General features: G+C 49.4%; 1 protein-coding gene across 6 annotated transcripts in view; it reads right to left on the bottom strand.

The window, feature by feature from the left end:
* GALNT14 (polypeptide N-acetylgalactosaminyltransferase 14) overlaps positions 1-20,237 on the bottom strand; it is a 75,345-nt gene extending 55,108 nt beyond the window's left edge. Inside the window, exons 1-2 of one of the 6 annotated variants that reach the window (XM_083831243.1) lie at positions 19,015-19,895; positions 1,342-1,611 (exon numbers count right to left, since the gene is read on the bottom strand). In XM_083831243.1, coding sequence (XP_083687369.1) covers positions 1,342-1,611; positions 19,015-19,143 — 399 coding nt within the window. In that variant the 5' untranslated portion in view covers positions 19,144-19,895. Of the gene's footprint in view, positions 1-1,341; positions 1,612-18,498; positions 18,669-19,014; positions 19,896-19,916 lie in introns of those variants that run through there. The other 5 variants (XM_083831241.1, XM_083831242.1, XM_083831246.1 and 2 more) reach the window with 5 other exon arrangements.
* Positions 20,238-23,503: the final 3,266 nt, after the last annotated feature.

The raw sequence follows: 23,503 nt of genomic DNA, 5'->3' as shown, positions 1-23,503 counted from the left end.
GCTGCTTGGTGCAAGACTCCCCACAGAGCATCACCCACGCTGAGCAGCTCCCAGCCTTTCTCCCCTTCCCATCTCTCACTCTTTGCCAAGTGGGAAGAGCAGAGGGAAAACATTCCTTGGAACTAACCCAAATTTGGGGTTGAGCCATCTCCTTACCTTACAAACAGTTTTGTACAAAGAAAGGTGTTTCTGTGACCCACATTTAGTCCTCAATTCGCGGGCAGAGGCGGATGAAACTCAGGTCACTGCCACCTTGATGCAGGACACACATGCCACAACCAACAGCCCGTCCTCCCTGAACTGTCTTCGAGGAAGAATTAGATATAAAACATCCGTGACAGCAAGAGCTGATCTAAATAAACCTTTGATTCCTGGGTACATGCTGCCAGAGTTTGTGAGATCCTGGGGATGGCAGCAACGTGAGTGACAGCAGCAGAGATACAGCAGCATAATTTAGAGTATGCGTCAAGCCAGCCTGCTTCCATCTCAGCTCAGTAATAGGGAAAAAAATACCCTGACTAGTGTGCAATGCATTAGAGCAAGGTATCATGAGAAAATAAGCAGGTTTGGCTATAAGGGACTGCTGATAAGGGCTGAAGCTGCATGGGAGCAAGGACCCTGGGCAGACCAGCTCCATGCAGCAGGGAGAACCTGAGGGTGACGCAGGGCTGGCAGCAAGGGTCTAAGCTTGTATTGAGGTCTGAGCAATGTTTCACCTCAAAAACAGATTTGCTTCAAAGTGCAGCTTCAGGCCAGCCAGATCTATCTGCCAGAAATCGCATCTGATATAGAGAGGTTTCTGGGGAAGAAGGTGAAAGCCTGTCAAGCCCTGTTTTATGATACACACAAGCCATCCTACCTTCCTTACAGAATGGGGCACAGAGGAAAAAAAAAAAAAAAAAAACAGGCAATAAAAGGTTAAATAACGTGAGAGCAAAGCATTCCATGAAAAAATATACGAAGCATTTTGCCAATCCCAAGCCACCAGAGCACACCAAAGCAAGCTCCGCTGTGCCACCTCCAGGGCTGAGCAGTCTGTGACCTCCTTCCACTCTTGCCCTGCAGGTCCAAGCCAGGACTTCAGCATCCTAAAAACATCCCCCAGCCTCTCCTGAGGAGCGTCCCCTGTGCCTCCTGCCTCCTCACAAACACAGCTCCTGCTGTGGGCATCACAGGGATGCCGAGGGGCCACGCTGAGCCCAGGAGTGGGAGGGGAGGGCCTGAAGAGGCTTGGCCACCTTACAGACTCCCCTACAACTGGAAGATCGTCCCTGCGGGGAGGGAGGAGACAGCGCTGGGCAAATCACAATCCTTCACCCATTCCCTGGCGCAGACACTAACCCCCAAGCACCTTGTCCTCCTGCAGCTCCTCTCAGACTTCTGTCTGGGAAAACAAGGCCGTCCAGCCTCCAAGCACAGGGGCGTCTCTTCAGTTTGGAGGATGACCCTGCCACCACCGAGGACATATCGCTGGAACTCCTGCACCCTAGGAGGCCTCTGGTACAAAACACGTTGCTGTGCCATAGCCCAGAGACGTGGGATCAGCCTTTCCTTCCCCCTTTCCCATGCACGTTGGCAACATCTGAGTGTGATCAATACTTCTGCACATATCTAGAAGCACAAAAAAAAACAACACTGAAAATAACAACAATAATAATTAAAAAAAAAACAACTGTTGAGTCACATGGTGCAGCAAACTGAAAACACTTCACAAAAGCCTGGGGATCTGGACAGAAACCAGCAACAGGCACTGAGCTTTGCTGCTGTTATTGAAAAAATACCCTCAGTTTGGCCTGGATTCTCTCTCACACATACACATTTCTCTGCATCAAGGAAAACAGGATTTTTGCAATCATTCATTGTGAAAACGTAGCCTGGAAATCTTGATGGGCATCTACTGCTTGGGCACGTGCAAGGATCTTGGGCCGACGCAGAACAAAGTCTCCATCCTTGCCCCGAGCCCCGGCTGCCCTGGTGAGGCCGTCATCTTGAGCACAGCCCTGGGAAGGGCAGCACCTGATCTGGAATGGTGAGAGGGTGTGCAGATGGCTGTGGGATTGTTCCCTCTGCCGTTTGCAGCATATTTTACTACCCACAGACGTCTGGGGATAAGCACCAGAAATAGCTGGCTGCACAAGCCAAGACTTTTCCTCCTACAGAGAGAAAGTTTTAATCCAGAACTGCCAGGTACAGCTGAACACATTTGAACGCATCCATCTTTTTGCAGTGAAAGGAACAACATCTCAAAAGAGACGAAAACTGTGACGGAGCCTTGTGCTAGCGTGGCTGGGAGCTGGCGAACAGCTGTATTGCAGAGACATCCTTCTCCTGGTCTGCCAACAACCTTTACGTCTGCTTTAAAACAACGGCAATAACGCTCCCTTCGAGTCGCGCTGAATTAATCTGTGCAGAACACTCACAGGTCCAGCAATGAGAGAGATAAGGACGTGCTACGTGGGATTGTACCTCTAACCAGCAAGGCTCGTGGGCTGTGCTCGGGTATAGAGGCCGGTAAAGGTGGCTCTAAGAGCACGCCGTGCTCTGGAGGAGGATGGACACAGCAGCAGGGGCGCAATCCTGCCAGCCGTGCCCAGGAGCTGGTCGAGGCCACTGCCTCAGCGTAGGTTTGCTGAGGATGAGAACGGCACAGCGCAGGCCAGGCGCAGGCCATCACTGTATCACAGGTCACATCACACTCACACCACGGCATTTAGTGGCTGCACAGACCCTTCTTCTACACGTCAGTCACCACTGACTTCCAATCCTTCCTCCTCTTTTCCCAGCTAAGGAGCCCGAGTTTTCCTCTCCCACAGAAACCATCCCAAAGTGGCTTTGGCTCATCTCTCACCTTCTGTCCAGCACCATCGATGCAGACGGGAGCCACAGCTCCCCAGCCCCAGCACAGGATGGGATGGGCTCCACCACACGCAGGGCTCTGCCGCCAGCACCAAGTTAACACCGATGGCTCCTCATTGCCAGGGACACAAGTGGTGACAGCGAACACAGGGAATTAAATTCTCCATGATTGGATATAACATTGTGAAAAGCTGGCTCTCTCAGAAGCAGCAGTGAAAGCCCAAGCTACATCAGAGGTGAGCAACCACTTCAGCAATGCCAGGAGAAGCCTGAAGAAGGCACTAGTAACGTCTCTGAAGAGCTCTGCAAGGCTCTTTTAAAAACATTCCCTCTGCCAGCGCAAATAAATATCTGAGCAAAAAATATTACAGAAAAAGTCAGTTGACTCATGAAGAGCGAACATGTTAAATATAGAAAATAAAGCAATCGAAGGGCAAAAGAAAAGGGATTTTAGCCTTGCTTTGAGCACAGTTCTTGCTGCAGCCTTCCACGGGTGCCACCAAGCTGCTTTAACCCCCCAAAGCAGGGGAAGTGGATGGCAAAGCAACCTTTTGCCTTGCTCCCTGGCCATGCCTTCCCCCAGAGAGGAGCAGGGCTGGGATGGGGAGCTGCTCCCCATACCACCATGAGCTGAGCAAAGCTTTGAGCCTTCATACCTTAGTCATACAATGAAGGACTGACTGGAGAAAAAGGAGAGGGAAAAAATGTCCCAGTCTGACTTCTTTCTCTGTGTGGCTTGCTAGCCTGGCAAACTATTTGTGATACTCCATAAATTGCCCTGAATGTTTGCTGTGTTTTTTTGTTTGGACTATTCCTTTATCTCTCCCTGAAATGCAGCTTTTTTGTTTTTCTTTTGTGTTTTTTTTTTTTCCTCCCACAATTACATGGGAACAAGGTGGGGAGGACCGATGCTGACATCCTGAGCATCTCCATTATAAAGCACACCTCAGCCTCAGTCAGGGCAAACCTTTGCAAGATAGGAGAAATCCCTCCTCCAGATATACTTAACCTCGGGACAGACTGAAATTAGCCTGTAGGTGTCATGGCCATGACGTTATTGCCAGAAGCCAAGCCCTGCCATTGAAACCTGCATTCACCCACCCCAGGCACAGCTCAGGGCTCGCTGCCAGCTCCCAGGCTCCTCCAGCCTCCTAAATCACACAAGGCAGAAAGGGTAAGCTTTAAGCATCTGCAGCACTTTGGAGAAATCAGAGCTTATCTGGCTAACAGAGGCTTTTAGTGGTCCCCAGGCAGAGCAGGCAAGCAGCTAATGACAGTCTAATGAGCTGGGGAAAAAGAGCTGCTCTTTTGTCCAACAGGAGCACTGTAGCTGTTAGCTGGGCTGACCTCACATTTTCAGCTGAAGCTTCAATGGGAAAAGCCAGGTCTATTCCAAAACCATTTTCTTCTTCATCCATTACAGGCTCTGCTTTCCTTGAAACACTTGTTTTTCACCATGGGAAATTAAATACATACATTTGCATATAAAAACACAGATGGATTAAAAGATTAAAAAAAAAGGAATTTGTAGCAACATGGCTTTCAAGTCTGCTCTGTTTAGCATCCTTTCAAACAGAGTACAACTACCTTAAGATTTTCCGCTGTGGGAAATTCCTGATAGCGGAAAGCATGTTTCCGAAGACTGCAAGCTTTAATATTTGGCCTATTCTAACAAGTCTGATAAAACATCATGGACTTGCTTTTTCCAAGCAGAGACAAACAGGTCCACTGATAAAGCCCCCAGAAGCACACACTCTGCTCCCCAAGGTACGTTAGTTGCTGCAGGCAGCATTCCCTCACCTCCCAGGGTAGCTGTGTTCAACCTCGAGCACTGAATTTGCACACATATTGGCCCTTAGAAAACCTAATATTACCAGAAACCTTAAGCTGTTGATTTTCTTGCCTTGCTTCAATAAGCATAGCTTCGGTTTGTTTTTAACTGCAAAGTCCTCGCGTTCTGCAAAAACAAATGTAACAACGTCATGTTTCAGGAGTAGGAATTGAAAAATAAAACTGCCTGTCCATGAAAATCAAGGCAGGTTCACTGACAAAACAGAATGAAACACAAAAGAAAGCTTAACTAGGAAGCAGAAAAAAATAGAAGTTGCATTGACAGTTTATTTCTATTCTTAATAGCCTGAAAGAGACCAGTAAGGATACTGGAAGGTGAACTACCTGCTGCTCACTGAAACAGAGCTATTTACGAAACCACCTGGCTGTCAGGGCTCAAACTCCACACAAAGGTAAAGCGTAAAGGGCCATTGCACCCCAGCACCAAGGGAGCTGGAGTCAGGCTGAGGGCAGGTTTGGAACAGCCCTGTGGGTGGGAGGAGAAGATGCACTGTTCTCCACCTCGTCAAATACCAGAAACTGCCTGAAGCACGGGAAGGAGTATCCGTATGCCCAACTTTGAGGTCACCCCCTCTTCTCCAGGCAGTGACACTGCCCCCAGGAGTACTTTTCCCATAAAGCTTACAATTATCCAGAACATGAATTGGGACAGAGAGGAAAAAAGTACACCCAAACCCTTTGTCCACCTGCAGTGATCTGTCCGTCTCTGGCACCTGGAGGTCTCCAGGCAGGTTGAGCTCTGCTGTAGCAAGAACAGCTCCTGAGTGCTCTCAGTGGTGACAAACCCCAGAGCACCCAGCAGGAGTTCACAGGCACTCGCTGGGGTGTCCTGGCTGGAGGCCAGATTCACAGGACAGAATTTCATCCTACCTTCTTTCGCATCCTCCTTCAGCTTCAGGTGCTTTTCTCCACCCCTCCTCCCCCTTGTCTTGCAAAACAAGACTGCGCTGCCAAGGGCACAGCTCCCAGTGACACTGCTGCTCCTCCGCACCCAGCCTCAGACAGCAAATCCTACAGGCAGCCCACGGAGCAGACGTCTGGCTCGGTACCGGCACCAGTTGCTTCAGAAGACACCCACCGTGCTGCTTAGCTACACACAGCTTCCTTGCAAGTCAGGATTTTTCCCAACTTTTGCTGTCGAGAGACCCTTTCGAGTCATGGGACACTTTCTGCCACCTGTTGTCCTTCTCTTCTAAAAACTGAGGTTCAGAGCAGCCATGCCAACGTCAAATCCTTTTACTGGCAGCAGCCAAGCCCTCAATCCCACAGACACCTGGAAGCAGCAAGTCCTGACAATGAAATCCCACCCTGAACCCATCTCCTTCCCTTAAGATAACTTTCCATCACCCACCTCACCTGCTGTCAATGTCGGACCTACGCCGGTTCAGATGCCCAAAGCTCAGCAGCACACCCAAGGTGGGGGCACGCTCATGAGTCAAGCGACAGCGTTAAAGCTTTCCCAGTACTGCAAACTCTTTGCTTTCCCCCTCTGACTCCTGTTTTCTTTTTCCTGTCAAGAATGACAGTTCTGCAATGATTTTAGCTCAATTTACATGATTTGGCTGAGATTTCTCAAAAATTTAGCCACGCAGCTAACTTTACAAAGCATCCCCTACTAATTCTTCCCGTGCCTCCAAGTCCCTGTCTATAAAAAGAGCATCATTGCTGCCACTTCGTTTCCGGATGACAGAGGTTTAAAGCACTGCTACCCAACATCTACACGGCACCCCAGGGGGAGCTGCCAGGCTCTGCTTGGCTCCAGACAGATAACTGTCCACCAGTGAAGATGCCACCAGCTCAGCTCCAAATCCCCTCCTGTGTGCCCAGAGCACCAGCCAGGTCTACAGAGTCGGTCCAGGCAGCCACCACCTCGCACAGAAATAAACTGATAGCTACAAAAGCTTAAGTCTCCTATCAGACTTTCGCCGGCATGAATTTGCTTTAAAAGTAAATAAAGAAATGAAACCTTGCTAAGCCGGGCAGAAAAAGGAGAGGCAGAGCAAGCCATGGAGACATTTTCAGGCAATAGAATCTGAGATCAAACCTTTCACATGGCTGTAGACAGTGAGGCTGTAAATTGGCCTAGGATTTAGCTCCATTTAGCTCTACTCAACTCCAGAATTCGGCACAAGCCACAGATACAGCCGTTCAGCTCATCTCTTGCCCCCGTGAGCTTGTGCCTGCATGTGGGGAAAAAGTGAGGTGCTGAGGGGCTTTGCTGAAGGAGATGCTTCATTTCATGGCCCAGCCATTGTTATTTATTTTTAATCCCAGACCCCCTTTATTTTATTAAGTCACCCTTCAGTTCACATTACAGCCATAATTTATCTCCACAAGTTGCCTTACTGCCTCCATCACGGGAGATGTGAAAAAGGGATGCAGAAATGCTGCTGCAGACAGGGACCAGCCGTCGCTACCAGGGCAGGAGAGGCAGGGACAGGGCAGAAGACTGTCCCCCAACTCCAGAGCACCAGCAGTGCAGAGACAGACATCCTGCAAGAAATTCCTGGATTCGGGCGGTTTTCTCCTGGCACGTGGACACCGTACATCCAGGGCAGGGCTGTTGAGAGGGGCAGTAATATCCCTCCCTCAGTACGCAGCTTTGCAGTAGATGCAATCCAGGCCTGACCCCAAGCACCAAAAGAGTTATAGACAGCTCCCTTTTTCCAACTTTTCTCTCTCTGACACATCCTCAGAGCCCCTCCAAGCCTCCCTGCCATCTGAAAAGATCGGGAGACACCGCATAGCAGCAGCACACTTGAAAGTTGGTTACTCTGACCCCTGCTTTCCTTTGCAGCAAACATGCTTTTAAGTGGTCCACAAGGAGCTCATTTCCCATCTCGTTTCATGCTCTGAACCCTTCCCCTGCATGTTTTGTTTGCTAAAAGATACCCAGAAAAAAAAAGGATATGGGCAAACGGGAGAGATTTAATGCTGCCTTTGAATCTCCTGGCTGGAGGGACTTTGGCAATTTGACCATCGGTGTAATGCTACTGCAAATGGCAGCAGACAGCAGAGCCTACGGGAGCAAAGGGTCTCTCTAACAGCATAAATATTAAGGGCACTCTACAGCCCTTGTAGCTGTGGTTCCCATGCAAGAGCACAGCCAGGTAGCACAACTAAGGGCGCTAACCCTGGCCACCAGGTGATGAAGCTTCACGTGGCTCCTTACAGCAGCATCCAAACAGACTTTGAGTCCTGTAACACTGAGGAAACAATAAGACCTTCGACAAATTCATTTCTGCATCACTGTACCTACGTGTAACACACGGGAAAAGAACTTGAGGTAGATTTCTGAGCAACATACGAACCTAATTGCTCCTTAGAAATAGATATCATGTTTTCCAGGTCAAATGTTAGCCTGTTCTCAAAGGAAAAAGACCCCTAACTAACTTTTATTCTTCAAAGCTTCTATTTTCTCAGTAGATGAATATTATTCTAAAAAGCTTCCCACAGTTGGGAAGTACAGCCTACAGCCTTGAAATAGAGTTTCCAGAAATTGGGAAAAAAAGTGGGAGTTACTCTGCTTTACCCTTCTGATACAGCAAAGGCTGCCAGTTCCTCCAAGACAGGAAAAACATTTTGAGACATCCTGCATTCAGGAAGACAGACACTGGCTTGCCCAAGGCACTAAACTGCTATTAATACCAGGAGATCTGGATGCTTGCATATACCAAAAATCACGGTTCCCAGTTCACGTTTACGTAAGTGCTTCGTTCAGGTTTCTCTGTTCCAGGTAACCAACCACACTGCACACACACCGAGCTGGTCAAACAGCAAGCATACCATTGTAGCACGTGTACAAAGTCAGGGAAGGAATAAGTTGGTTTACTCCTGTTAGGAAATCCTGGTCACCTCCTTACTGAGATGTCCTTCCTTCTCCAAGGCCTGGGGCAGGGACCACACACTAGGCAGGTGGGCTTGGAAGTTTTATGTTTGCTCCAAGAACATCACTAAGCTTGGCAAAGCAAGGAGCCTTTGGTAAAGCTGATTCCACCCAAAAACACAAAGCTTCCTAAAAACAAAACAGCGAAGTCTCAGCAGATTTCAGGCTTGTAGGCTTGATCTTCCCATGGTTTTTAGAGTTGACCAAACCCTCCACATAGCACCTCTGCAAAGGAGATGCATGCCCTCGAAACTCACGAAGCTCTCAGCTGTCAGAGCACTGAGCGTGACAGAAAAGCCTGCATAGAAGTGAACATGTTGTCCCCCAGTAATGGGACCTAGGGTCAGCAGGGTGATGTAAGGAATAAAATAAAAATAGTTGCTTCAAAACGGAGGAGAGGTCACCCAGCGTGCTGCAGGGATGTTCAGGGACACGAGGGAGGATTCACGTGGTGACAGAGTAGTGTCAAGCAGCCAGTCTTCCTGCAGGATAGGACAATGCGCCGCAAAGAACCTCAAGCTGCTGGGAGGAGTGTGCTGTGCGGAGCCTACACACCGGGCGTGCTTTGGACCTGAATGCCACACAGAGAGTCATCTGTTCCGATCGGCATCACAGGACCAGATGGCTGGTTAATGTGCTCAAGTCTCTCTCCATCCAAATGACACCGTATTATGGCTCCAGAAAAACGCGGCGGGCATTGCAAACGCAATAGCTCCTCCCCACTCCTTTCTCGTCCAGTTCTGCTCCCACCACCATGCAGGAGAGAGCAAAGGCACAACCCGTCTTCACTTTTTCCATAGGAGAAACTAAGCCATGTTGTCTCATATTTCATAGACCCCAGAAGCACACAGCACCTTTCATCCCAAAGCACCCCAAATCAACCCACTGGATAGGGCAGATTGCCCTAACTCAGAGGAAAAAATGCTTAAAAAACAAACAAAAGAACCCACTAGCCACAAAAACCCAACGCTTTTAATAAAAAGAAGAACTGGCACGAGCCATGAGCCTGCTTTTACCTGTAACTCCAGTATTTTGTCCCTCAGACCTACCCACAATTAACTAAGAGTTAAATACAGAGAAGAAAAGATCTGTACAACCCCTCCTCAGCACAAGGGGGCTGCAGTCAGTGCCTGTGCTGCTGAATGTTTTTACTTGCCTCGTATTTGCAAGCCATGCACTAATGTGTTATGATGTGTGTTTGTAATTGTCTGACGATGGCAGTGGTCCTTGAGGAGGAAATGGCGTGTGTCTAAATGCAGACAAAGCTATTCAGACAGCCAGGACAAAGCAGCCTTATTTTCCTTGATTGGGTCAAATTACATCCTTTGGACATATTCCTTCAGTGGCTTCAAAAAAAAAAATAATAACCTGCCTCTATTTCCTTGGCTTTGCGAACAGTATTTAGAGAATAAAAGGTGGTTTATTTCAGAATCTATTTGTTTGGCAGTGCATGAGCCCCTCTCCTCCTATCACTTTCAGATCAGGTTTATTGTTGGCATGGAGAAGAGAGAAAAACTAAACCTTCAGTCGCACTTGAAATTAGGGGGGAGGAGGAATAAAAGTCAATCTTTCCCTTATCTGTTAGTCTGATCTGAAAATGAACCTGTGTTGCTTCTGAACTGTCTTCTGGCACTACATTTCCTGCTCTTGCTGCAGTACTTCCCGAGATGAGATGCAATCATTAGCTCATTTGCTGCCCCAAATAATATCATACAGCTGGAGCCTGAGCTGCTTTGCGGGAAGCCCTGGAGTGCCTCAAGCACAGCACTGCCAGCTGATCGAGGGCAGTGGCTGTCCCACTCTGTGCTGGTGTGCCCTCATCTCAAGCACTGTGTGCAGTTTGGGGCACCACGATACAGGGATATGAACTATGAGAGTGTCCAAAGGTGGTCTACAAAAATGGTGACGGGTCTAGAGGGGAAGACACTAGAGGAACAGCTGAAGTCACTTGGTTTGTTCAGCTTAGAGAAGAGGAGACTGAGGGGAGACGACATCACGATCTACAGCTTTCTCACAAAGCGGAGCAGAGGGGGACGTGCTGATGTCTTCTCGCTGGTGACCAGGGATAGGGCCTGAGGCAGCGGCACGAAGACAGGTCAGAGAGGTTCAAGCTGGACATCAGGAAACGGTTCTTCACAAGAGGGTAGTCGGGCACTTGAAACAGGCTCCCCAGCGAAGTGGGGGACCCAGGAGTTGGATTCAATGATCCTCATGGGTGTCTGCAACTCAGGATATTCTGTGATTACTAATTTCTGTCTGTGCCCCACAGGGCATCAGTCCCCTGCCCTAGCACTCCAAGCCTACTCGCTCCGTAAGACCTGCAGTAAGGTTTAATTAAGGCTTATAAGGAGCTTTGCAATAGCAGGATGAAAGACATGCAGAGCAGCAACTAGAGGGATAAACCTACCTCTCTAGCTATGCCCAGCTGTGGAAGAGGTTTTCCAAGCATCACCTGGGAAAGACCTGATGCATCTCAACTGCATGGCTCGTATGGAAATATGTAGCGGGAGTGTAGAAGTGCTGCTTAAGAGCAGTGGAGGATAGGGCCTGAGATTTCTTCCTTGGCTCACTTTTCCTACAAAACCAACTCCTGCTGAGAGACTGGAAGCAAGGAGTGGAAGGAGGGTGAGAAATCAATGTAGTTGCAACTGTGCTGCGTTGCTGGCAAAAGCTGAGCACTTCACCGTGAGAGAAATGGGAGAAAATGGCTTTTCATTGCACAAGAAAGGGGACTGGGAGCAAAGTCCCTTGACTCTCATTTGGTCCTCACCCCTTTCCTTCTTTAAACGGGACGAAGCCAGCAAGAAACCAACATCCATTGCCAGAGCTGTTGCAATTAACAGTCAGTCCAGTGCACCCTTTGTTGTTAGGCTACACACCATTACCACTTCACACAAATGTCTTCCTTAAAGAGATCTGACTTTTGCTTTGACCACGGATACCTCTCTGTAACTGGTTTTATTGCACCAAACGCTGCGCCGCCCCAGCGAAAGGGAATCAGTTATAATGGTGTTTCTCACAGATGCAGTAGGTGGCTTTTGCATTTCTGTGGTTTCTCTGAAACTTGCTTTTCCACTGGCAAATATGAGCTCATACATCAAAGATGGGAGCTCATACAGAGACACGTGGAAGCACCACACTGGCATCCCATGGGTTGTGTTTGCTGCCAGCTCCCAGATCATCCATGGAGCTCATCTGTGTAGTTATACATATGCCTACAGGGAAGGCTGGGGCGTTTTAAAAAAAAGAACTAAAATGACAAAGAAGAGAGGAGGCCAGTCCCTCCTGAGCTGACCACTCCAACACAGGCACACTGACACCAAGCCAAGCGCCAGCTTCCCTTGACAAGTGGTCTCATTGATTTTGCCACGTGAGGGGTGACCCCAGGCTGTGGGCTGGCTGTATATTTCAGAAGCTGTCCCCAAGGAGGACAAGCACGGGGACTGAAAGACAACACTCAGCACTGCCAGCACCTTCTACAAATCATTGCAATTCCCACTGCCTGCCCCCTCTCTGAGAAGGCATTGTCCCCTTGCTTCCATACTGAACAACAGCATGCACATCTCCAAATCCCCCCCCAAAAAAACCCACTCAGCTCAAAAGCCATACTCAGGTATCTGGGGATTTGTCAGGACAATAATGCTACTCTCATGTGGGCTTTTAAGACTGTGCTGTTTGTAACCCAGGTGCTCTCAGTGCTGTCCTTGCTCATGCTCCTCCTGTTGTAGGCCTACAAAAGTAGCTCAACAGAGCATCCCTGATGTAGTCTGCCCTGGACTTCATGCCTAACTACTGAGCTTTGTGAGGAAAAGAAAACCTAGAACCATGATATTCCCCCCAGACTCAGTATTGCTATCTATAACCCTGGCACCTGGCATGCCCAGCTCCCCTCACCTGTGGGAAGGCACAGATCACACCACAGACCTGGCACCAAGAGACATCTGGGAAGAGCAGGATAAGAAAACCCTGCCAAAACAGTCCCTGGGCCCTGATTACATTCAAGTAAATCAGGAGCATGCTGTCTTATAATGGAAAGGAGGAGTGAGGAGGAGAAAGCAGCCTGGTTAAAAGACTGGTATGTAAAAGACCTGGTTAGAAGGTTCATATGGACATTTTATTCTGCTAAGCCCATCCCTAAGTGTCCCCAAGGACTTAGTGACCTCTGCTCAGGGCCTTCAGAGAGCACCAGAAGCATTTTTCACAGTAACTATCCTTCCAGAGCAGGATAAAAAGTATTTCTCTTGATTCTCAACAGCTTTTACCAACATGACTCATGTTTGTTGACATTTAGCTAGCATCATCATTGCACGCTTCTCCGTCCTTCCCTCTGATTCTTTTTGAAGCACAAAGCTGGGACAGGTGCATGGATGGATATCCCACCGATCACCATCTCACAAAGCAAACAGGTCTTGTTCAAGCGTCACCCATCCACAACTATACCTGCTTTGCTATCCATCCCCTTAAGCCTCATCCAGAGGCCCTCTACCACACCATCCCTAACGGCAAGGGCTGTACAGTTTAATCTCTCCCTTACACGTGGCACAACACCTCTACCTCGCCTGCCCTACATGTCCCTCCTGAACAGCCGATAGCCCTCCTTCCCAGCACTCCTGTCACGGGACTCGTCCCACCAAGTCTCACAAATACCAATGGTATCATAGCTCTGGGAAAGGACCAAAGGCTCCAGTTTGTCCCGTTTGTTCCTCACACCACATGCATTGGTATACAATCTCCTCAATGTGCAGTAACTTGCTTCCAATCCTCTGTGTCCCTCAAATTGCTGCCTTTATCCTGCCTGACGCAGGTCAGATGCCAGGTCCACCTCAGCAATGGCTGTGCTAGGTTGGCAAAGCACAGCTCCATTGATCCAACACCTACTCGGACTCCCAGGTACTTCTCAGTCTCCCTAGCTTCTCCTGAAGCTTAGACACAAGGCAGAGCAGTTCATCTGTCTAGTCCTACCAGGTGCCAGAAGAACAAGCTTTCTGCCAAGCGGTCACCACGTCTGCACCTCCTCGCTGCCATCCACCTGGCAGAATATTGTTTAACGCACTGCTGTTGGCTAGGGAGCCCTTCAGGGCTACATCCCACACCTGCTGCTGAGCAGAGCAGGCAGGCCGAGCAGGCTGCCTACGGACAGAGCGAGCGAGCTACCCTTCCACACGGACTGCCACCCCCGTCCCTATCCTTGTTTGCAGCCCTCCTGGTCAGTGGCTATGGGGGGTTGTATGCGGCTCCCCGCCATTTTGAATTGGCCACGCAGTCAGACAGCTCCACCCAACTCCCTCAATGAATTGAAAAATTAACAGGGTTTTCATTACCAGTGAAAAATTCAAAAGGCTTTCATTTACTGCCCATTGTTTCACAGATCTCTTGGAGCGTGCTGATGCCCAGGCAGTAAATGAATTAATTGAACGAGCTGTACAGCCCCATCTCCTCGCCATTTATTCATGGCTGGTTTATTCACCAAGGTGGCCAGGCTGTGCCAGGCCGGCTTTGACAGGACTTCTCACCTCACATGGGCTCTACAAGGACGTATTTGCAAAAAGAGGAGGATGAGGAAACCCATTTCCCAAGCCCACTAGAAGAAAAGAAATCATCTGTTTATGCCACAGTCCTGCCTCCCACCTCCAGCTGGACCCACAGACAGGGGATGGGCATGTTTTGTGTTTTGGTGTTTTATATTTCCACATCTATTGCTAAAAATAGAGACAGGAAACAGAAAATAGATTCTGCCCTGTGGATCTCCTGCACTGTAAGTACATCAACACCTTGGGCATCCTGGAAAGTCTGTGTTTGCTCCTAGAGATTTCAAGGCGGGCTTTCACCTGCAGAGTACAGCACACATTTCCTCTTCTCCCCCATCCTGGACCTACCCAAACCCTGAGAGCAGAAGCCTCTCTGTTCTATCTTCTTGTTCATGACAGACTTTGCACTTCAATCCCTTTATTGTTAAGATCTGAATTTTTGCTGGAAACAGTTATTTTAATCTGTTAAGTGGTTCTGCTGCTATAAAACTTAGAGATTTAAAATCTGGAGACTGCCAGCTGAGCTCCAGGTGCTGATTTTTTCCTCAATGATGATAATGCAGAAGGAAACACAGGCTGCTATGAGGCATGCAAGTGCAAAGCTGGCAAGCATCCTTTTGCATTGAGGCCCAATCCCACAAGGTGCTGAGCTTTCCTGAGCATTTAGAGCAAGCAGTGAGGATGCAGCACCCCCATCCCACTGGTGTGGGTGAGCAAATGGCTGCGTAGCGCTTAGCTGCCTGCCAGGTTAAACCACAACAGTCTTTTTGGCACCCAATGTGGAATTTATTCAGCATGTGTCACCTCCTCCTCTGGTCATATTCCAAGATCTTCCTTGGAGGGATACCGTTCCTTTATGCCTGACAGGAGTCACCTCTAGAGGGTGAAGACTTGTGCCCCTTTTCCAACTGCTTTGTCAATGCGTCCTTCCCTAGCAGAGGATCCCAGCTGCTTGGCTTCCCTGCCCTCTAATTCCAAGCTACTGACCCCATTGTTCCAGCATCAGAGCAGCCAAGTGACAATGTGGGAGATGGCCAAAATCTTTTTGCGTATCTTGTAGTTCACCCTGGGATGGGGATCAGGTGGTTATTGATGCTTTTATGTTATTTTCCTCTTCGTCCTCCTGTGCCGGCCTTTGACTTACTTTTGTTTTACGGCAAAACCAACTTTCAGAAGGATTTGGACTATTTTCTTCCCTTTCTCAAGAACTACTTCTGCCATGTTACCCCACATGAAGATGTCGCCAAATGCCCAGTGCTAGTCATATCCTGGGAGCCATCCCACCGCTGCATTTGAACACAGTCAGGAAGGAGTTGTTGCATTGCAAACACTGTTGAAGTCAAGTGCATCTTGTCGGGTCATTTGTTTAATAAAAGAAACTTCTCCACAGCCTTTCTCCAACTATCCAGCCCACAAAGGCCTCATTTCAGCTGTCAGCTGTGCTTCAGCCATCAGATGGAGCAAGCAAGCCAGCACTCACAGGAGAATGGAAAAAGAAATAAAAATCCCAAATCCAACCATAAATACATCTTCCTACCCCTTCTGCACTCAGTGTTGGCCCAAAGCCCTGGAGCTGAGACCCTTTGGAGACTCTCAGTGTGGCAGGGCTCTGCTAACGTAGCCAGCTCCCTCTGCAGTCAGTCAGACACATTCAGCACAAAGAGGAGATAAGGTGACCAAGGGGTTGTCATCTGCACCCTCCAGCTCCTTCAGTAGCATCACACAAGGCTGTGCAGCTCCAGCCTTACACGGGCACTGGCAGTAGCTGGCACACTAGTGAAACATCACCTCTCCACGAAAAAATCACTCCTCACATATCAGTTTGGGAATTTTCTTGCAATTCATCCCATATATCAGTTCCTCTCATTATTCCTTAAACCAATTAAGTTATTAATTTCTATGTGTATCCCCACCCCCTTTAAAATCAAAGCAGAGCGAAAGGCCAGGGAGCAAAGGCTCCCTGAGCAGGAGGCAGGGGAGGGGGCTGGCAGTATTTTGGGCTAGGCATTTCTGCAAGCTGTACATTCCCACAGCACTCTGCCTTCCTGTAGGGTACTCTCAAGCAGCCTGATTTTGCAAGTGGGCTGAGCCACTCCAATCCCCTGGAGTCAATGAGAGCCATGAGGACACAAAAGACCAATTAACTTCTCCAAGTCCCATGTACCCAGCCAGAAAACCACCGGGGCAGGGAGACTTGCTGGAACTAATGCCTGAGAAGGATTTGGAAACCCTACACTGAAAGTGACTGCACAGGAATTACCGCTGAGTCTCAGCTAATCAGTAAGTCTGAGTGCTCTGCATTGATCACCCAGGGGATGCATGCCGTGTCCTGCTGGCTGCCCCAGCCAATAACCAGGCACTCCACCACAGTTCCTCATCCCACTGAATTTACTGGGCTTCAGAAAAGGCAAGAGGATACTTTGCTTATTGCACTAACAGAGTTCGATCTGCCCTTTGGGGAAGAAAATGAAAGAAAAAAAGACAGCAACAATAACCACACAAACAGCAGTACAAGACAGATTTGTCCTGTGTACAGCTTCTCGTCAACAAGTTTCATGGTCCTAAATGAAGCGCATTACTGTCTTCCACACCGTCTGCCCTGTGCGGTTGCTGCAGCCCACAGCCTGCAAAGCCAGCCCCAGCACATCACACTGATGGACAGGACTCAGGAATCGTGGTAAAAGGCTGCATGGTGAGCGGCAGACTGAAAACACAGTGAGGAAAGGATGAGCAGTGAAGGTTCTGATGGAGCTTGTGCCAGCCACGAGCAGAGCAGGCTCCTCAAGGCACTACCAGCTGGAGCCTAACTACAAGGGAACCAAAGGTTAATCCATGCAAGGCATGATACATGGCGTGCAAATGAGCACAGAAATAGAGCTGTACTGAGAGAGAAGAATGCTGCCAGGAAAGTTGATGTGGATTTGCTCCATTTCTCAGCTGTAACCACGTCACAAAGTTTGCAGTGTTGTAGCAACCTACCACCTCCACTGCTGGCTCTAGGAAGCTGGGAGGACCGCTGTAATTGCTTGTGCCTTCGTTAGTGGCAGCCGGTCCCATCAACCAGGGAACAGGATGCACACTGCCAGGCCCGTCTCTAGCTACAGCATTGCTGGCTTTAGTGCTAGCATCAGCTCAGAGGGGTTAACTGAAGCAGCATGACAACCAGCACATAATTCACACTACTCAAAAACGGTTCCCAAAGCCAAAAATGTAATGCATCAAAAAAATGAATCTGTACTCTATGAATCTCTAAGGGATGCCACTGTTTTGATGGAAAATTCAAAGGAAGTGAAGGAAAGGCAATTTTAGCAGTCAGATTGCTGGAGTTATGGCAACTTGGCAGCTGCAGCTTCAAAACTTGGGGCCTGATCCTGCGAGATGGGAGAAGTTTGCTCTGCCTGCTGTGGGAGCCCAGGCAAGCCCCGAACAGCATCAGGGAGCTGGAGGACGGGTGTGGGGAGCAGAAAATGGGACCAGGGCCTGCTACAGGGAGCAGGTCCCAAGAAGCTGCAAAATGAAGCAGCTGGTGCTGAGTAAGAAGTAAGGTTCATGCAAAGAACACAGCAGCTGCCTGCAGACACGGGAGGTTTTATATTTCTAAACCTTAAGAGCACAGTTCTGACAGAAACCCATTTACACAAAAGCACAGCTACCATTACAAGAGCACTCTCTGATTTTTTTTTTTTTTTTCCAGTGACCTCCGCTAGGACAGAAATTTCCAAAAGCCTGAAAAACCCATTCAATCATTTTCATTTTAAAAAAATAATGAAAAAACAATAACTGCTCCACATGAAAAAAAAAAAAGTAAGCTTTAGGAGTACTGATGTTTTCTTCCCCAATAAGGTCCGTAATTCAGTTTCAGAGGTGACATATGTATCAGAAACTGTGAAGACCTGGCCAGCATGTACAGTTGCTGCAAGCCACAGGCCAGTATTGAGGTTGATGTTACCGGTGCAAAGCTAAGCTGAGGGGCTCCGCCACGATAACCATTAATTTCAGGAGGCCTTGGATCAGGTAACCAGACGTAACCCAATTTGTTTGTTCAGGATTTACAGCAGTAACACCAAAACCAAGATCCACTCTGTGCACTTTCAGAAGTTGACCCTCTGCCTAGCTCAGGCCACTCGCAGCCACTACACTACAGAAGAAACGCCCCGCGACCTTGTACAAACACAAGCTGCTTGTAACTCCCCTGCTATGCACATCCTTCGGGCAGGGAAACTCCTGCTTTTTCCTCCTCGTGTGTCAGGTCAGATGCTTTTTGCCTTTCTCCCGTGCTGTCACCGCGGTGCACTCCGAGCTCGACAACACGCCACAGAACCATGCAACGGCAAATACAACCTCCTGGCACCGAGACGGAGATGGAGAGGCTCCTACCTGCACCCTGCCTACCACCGGGGAAGGAAACCCACGCCGAGAGGCCGGTGACACGGCGGAGATGCCGGCCGGCCGAGGCTCAGCCCAGGCACCCCCCGAAGGCTCCCGGACAGCTTCCCTGGGGTCACCCCGCTGCCGGGCTGCCCCAGAGCAGAGCACAGGGGCTCTCTTCTCGCCTTAGAGAGGCTCGGAAAGGCCCAAAGCTGAGGCAAAGTCTTCGTGCCCCGTCCCAGCAGCAATGTCGGGCTGAGCCCCCCCGGCAGCCCTGGGCACCGAGGGGCAGCAGGGGGGCACGAACTGCCCGGCGGAGAAAACCCCGCACACACCTCGCCATCGCCACCTGCCAGCACAGAGCCGGTGCCAAACTTTCGGGGCGGCGTGACGGGGACGGGGTGTCCCGCAAATGTCCGGCAACTTCTTCCCCAGGCGGCGGGGGCGCATCCGAACCCCTGCCACGGCTCCAGCAGCCCGGGGGCTGCCTGCCCTGCCCTGCCCCGGTCCCACACACCCCCTTACCTCCGCCGTGTGCCCCTCGGGTCCCGCCGCCCCCGGCTTCCTCCTGGCCCCGAAGAAGAGGAGGAGGAGGGCGGCGATCCACAGCACCCCCAGCACGGACAGCGTCAGCCGGCGAGGCGGCCGCCTCATGGCGGGGTGGGGGGGGGGGGGGGGTGCAAAAAAGTCCAGTATGGGGAGAAAAAGGCGAGGGAGGTGAGGGACGGGGGGGGGGACAGGGGGAGGCGGGGTCTCGCCGCCTGCCTCGGAGCCAGCGGAGCGAGCCCCGCTCCCTGCACGCACTGCAGGGGAGGGACCGGCAGGGGAGGGGCGGCACCGCCGTGGGGAGGGAGGCCGGAGCCCGGGGAAGGGGCTCCCCTCCCACAGCCCGGCCCCCTCCCAGCACCCCGAGCCGTGGCAGCCCGGCCATCGGCCCTTCAGCGCGGGGGGGGGGGGGAGCCGGAGCAGCCGCCGGGCCCGGCCGAGCTCCCCGTGGCGGCCCCCTGGGGGCTGCGGGGCGAGGAAGGGCCGGCGGCTAACTGCGTTACCTGCACGGCGCGGGGGGGGGGGGGGTTCACTTATCCCGTTGAAGCAGCGAGGGGGGTCAGGTAGGTGAAATTTAATTAGTGGATTTGGAAGACAAGATGCGAGGCTCCGGAGCTGTCAAGAGCACTTCAGAAATAAAATCCTAACTACGGATGCGGAGCGGAGCGGCTGTTGGCGTGCCAGCAGCAGCGCGGTGCCCTGCGCCCCTCGGGCCGTGGTGCTGGGGGGATGGTGCTGAGCTGTCAGCCCTGTCCCAGGGGACGCTCCTCGCTGGCTCTGCACACAGCCCAGAACGGGGTATGCAGACATTGCCAAGAGAAATAAAACCTTTTAGGACACCAGAAAAGAGTTGCCTTGCCCAGCTGTCCCCGCTCACCCACCTGACTTGCAGCTCTTGCATTCAGCTGGCAAGCGTTGCAGCATCTGCGCTTGCCCATGCAGAAGACGTTAGAGAATAAATCAAGTATCGGAGCAGATATGAGTCATTTGTGTTAGTATGAAAGCTACTGAATGAGCCACATAAAAACAGGAACCCGTGCATAAAGTAACATATGGAATGAATTGAAGATAAGATGTCAAATGCTGGAAAGTCCAGTGCACGTGTTGTAAGCAATCTCTCCTATGCGTTTCCCACCCGCTCCTCCCAGTTTTGTTATTTCCTGCAGTTGTTTTGTGTCACTTGCTAATTTATCACTTGTGATCCTCACACTCTGTCCTCCTCTGATTAATTTCTAGGGCTCACTAAATCCTTTTCCCCTAACGTAATCCATGCCTCTCAGGCCCAGTTTTCACAGAAACATGCTCAGATAAAGATTTCATTAGCATCCACAAATGGGGAAATTCACTTTGTTTTCAAGCCACCTGACTCTGATGATTCTCTACCACAATGATGAAATCCAGGACCAGCGGGCAGGCTCAGGTCTCCCTGTTTTCTTACCCAAATGATTGCCTTGTACCTTCTCCTGAAAGCTCACCTATGCCACATACCTACAGACCACCTGAGAAGCTTTCAGCAGCTGAGGTGCATCAGTGGTAGCTTTTCACATGGTTTATGTTCTTGCCATCTTGCGCCTACCCCAACTCTTGGGCATGGACTGTCTGCCACCTCTCACATACCTCCCTCTAATCCCTTTGGGGACAGGAATCACTTCAAACCAAAAATATCCTCTTTCCCCAAGCAGAAAGTAGCCAGCAGTGTTTACCTGGATCAGACAAAGTTACTTTGGCTGCTGTATATAATGCAGCATTCCCCCTGGCATTTTTACTGAGGGTGCTGGTCCCTACCAGACCTTGCTGCTCCATGCTACGAAGTAGAAAAGATTTTCCAGATAAAGGCACCTAGTTGTTATCATTTAGAGGTGGATTAAAAACCCCACCTTTTTTGTAGTTCAGATTTTCATTTATAATATATTATAAAATATAAAGGGAAATACATTACAAATTAGATTACAGGAAAGATTATAAATAGGCTGACCTGACAGAACTACGATCAGATAATGCTCTTATTACCTTGAGAAACGACTCCCTCTGCTGAGGGAAAGCTTTACTGGCAAGGCTCAGTGTGGTGATGAATAACCTAGCAGAGATAATGGGCAAAGGCCTCATCCTTCCCTGCTGTCACCACCATTATGCCAGCAAGGAGCATCTGTCACCGTGCCATGGTGACAGTCTACAAATCCCTGCCTGACAGAGCTGCTTCGTGCAGATGTCCTGCAGTGAGAAAGGAGATCTGAGGTGCTCGGTTTCTAGGAAAGTATATTTCTACTGACGTTACGGCATGTACGGGTATGCTGGGACAGAAAATGCATTGAGCAGGCAATAGCAAAGGCTACCTAAGCAAGAATGAGGAATGAGGCAAGAGTACAAATCTTCAGGTTAGGTGTTAAAGTCAGACTTCCAGAGACTCATATACAAATCTTACTACGATTCTATAAGAAACATGGCAAGAAAAATATGTTCTGTTTTATTACTGATAGCTGTATCTTCCCTATTTTTGCCTAATTTTTCATCTGCCAATCTCAGCAGCTTCACAAGTGAGGTTAATAACATACAACCTATTTCCAGGAGAATAAAACTTGTTTAAGGCCAGCAGAGAAAGCAAGAAATAGTCTATGAAATGGGAGGTTAGCATGGGTAACTACAAATGTATAGCAAGTGCAGTTCTATACATTTGTATAGAACCACTATTTATATACCACTGTGTATAGAACTCACCACTGTTTATGGCAGCAGAGCTTCTTTATGAAGAGGTGCTGCTTGTAGCAGCAGTTATGACACAAGGTATTTCTTTTTTTGTTTTGTTTTGTTTTTTTAAGAACAAAAGGCTGTGCCTTTACAAATGTCACCGTGGCAATACACGGCTGCATAGGGAAATGGATTTCATTCAGTGGCCAACAATACAATTATGGTCCCAGATCCCTGCTCCAGGCTTGGAAAAAGAAGCAAATACAGAAACTTGTTTTCATTCCCGTGGAAATTCCCCCTGGATGGGTGTGTTCTATGCTTACTTAATTTAACCACGGTGAGGACAGGGCTAGGAGAAGAGAGAGCACATCAAGCTGCTCTAAAACAGAGGTTCTGGCAAGTGCCGAGTGTTTCACAAGAAGCCCATCTCTCCATTGTCCCCCACCAGCCAAGGTGCCAGGGACTGTCAGAGGCTGCAGGGAGAGCAAACCAACACGTGGCTGTGGCCCTGGCACCACCCTGATGGCCCTGACCTGCTCCCAGGGGATGGTTCAGAAACCATTTGACAGCGCTACCTGTCTAGGTGCGGAGTCGTACTTTGAATGTGAAGTCATGTTGGTAACCCAAGCTATTATTTAATTACTGGAACAAAACCCCCTTTTTAGATCTGCAGCTGTTTGAGAATCCTCCAGGTCACCAAGTCTGTTCCTAACCAGGCCAACTAGCAATTGCTTCAACAGAAGCAACCAGCCATTGCTGCTGTGCCCTGGGAGGGTTCCAGCAGCCCTGCAGCAGTTGTCTCCTCACTGCAACACGCCAAGGGACAAAAGCCTGGTGGTGACAAGTTTGTACAATGCTGCTGGTTCCCAGCCATGGCTGCTGTCATATGCAGCCCACTGGGGATCATGAGCAGCAGCGAGGACTCTATCACCTCCGGCTGTACCTTGCTATCTGAAAGAGCAGCTTCCATGAAGACAGGTCTTGACCTGACCTCTTGACCCTGTGAAGATTATTCTACGTTTCTGTGGCAGGTAACTACTAAGAGAATTTTACGATGAAGTTGTGGGGGTTTTGTTTGTTTTTGTTAAAAAAAAAAAAAAAAAGCTTTATACTTGTCTGTCTCCTTTGCTGAGGTAAGACTGTAGCTTGTCCTACATCTGCAGCCTAAACTGGAAGTTCCAATGTGCAGCTATAAAGCACTCATCTTCTCCACTTGGGCAGTGATATCACTTCTGCACATCCTTGCCCACAGTTACAATCAAAAAAGAGAAATGGAGGAATTCGTTGGCACCACTGGAATTGTAAGCAGATCTTTTTCAGTAACTGTAAAGTTGTGGGTTTTTTTAATGAAGCCATAAGCATTCTTCTCTAGCAAACTTTCCACAATGGCATCTCCAGTTAATTAAAGGTTTAAACTGTCAGAATAGACTAAGCATAAAAAAAATAAAGAGGGGAGCTACTTTAATAGCATTTGTTAATTAAAGCTCTGGTCAGTTGCAGGAACAAAAGCTGTTCTGCAAATAGATGGGAACCAGAACACATCCAGCTCTTCATCTGCAGCTCCCACCTTCAACCTAGCTTGTGTGACACCGATGGAGGAAACGCTGAGATCCCTCACTGCTGGGATGAATGCAAAGACATCGCCATCGGGAGGCTGGAGGACCCCACCTTCCACAGGGAATTCTCAACTACTACAAGATATTTTTCTTCTTTAGCAGCTGTAATCAAGGGGCCACTATTTGCACTGTGTTTAGTTCATATTCTCCCCAGGCTTTGTCTCCAC

The sequence above is a fragment of the Anser anser genome, assembly GCF_964211835.1.
Source record: "Anser anser genome assembly, chromosome: 3".
NCBI classification, from domain to species: Eukaryota; Metazoa; Chordata; class Aves; order Anseriformes; family Anatidae; genus Anser; species Anser anser.
The sequence above is the reverse complement of the archived record's forward strand: the minus strand, read 5'-3'. Positions and strand labels throughout refer to the sequence as shown.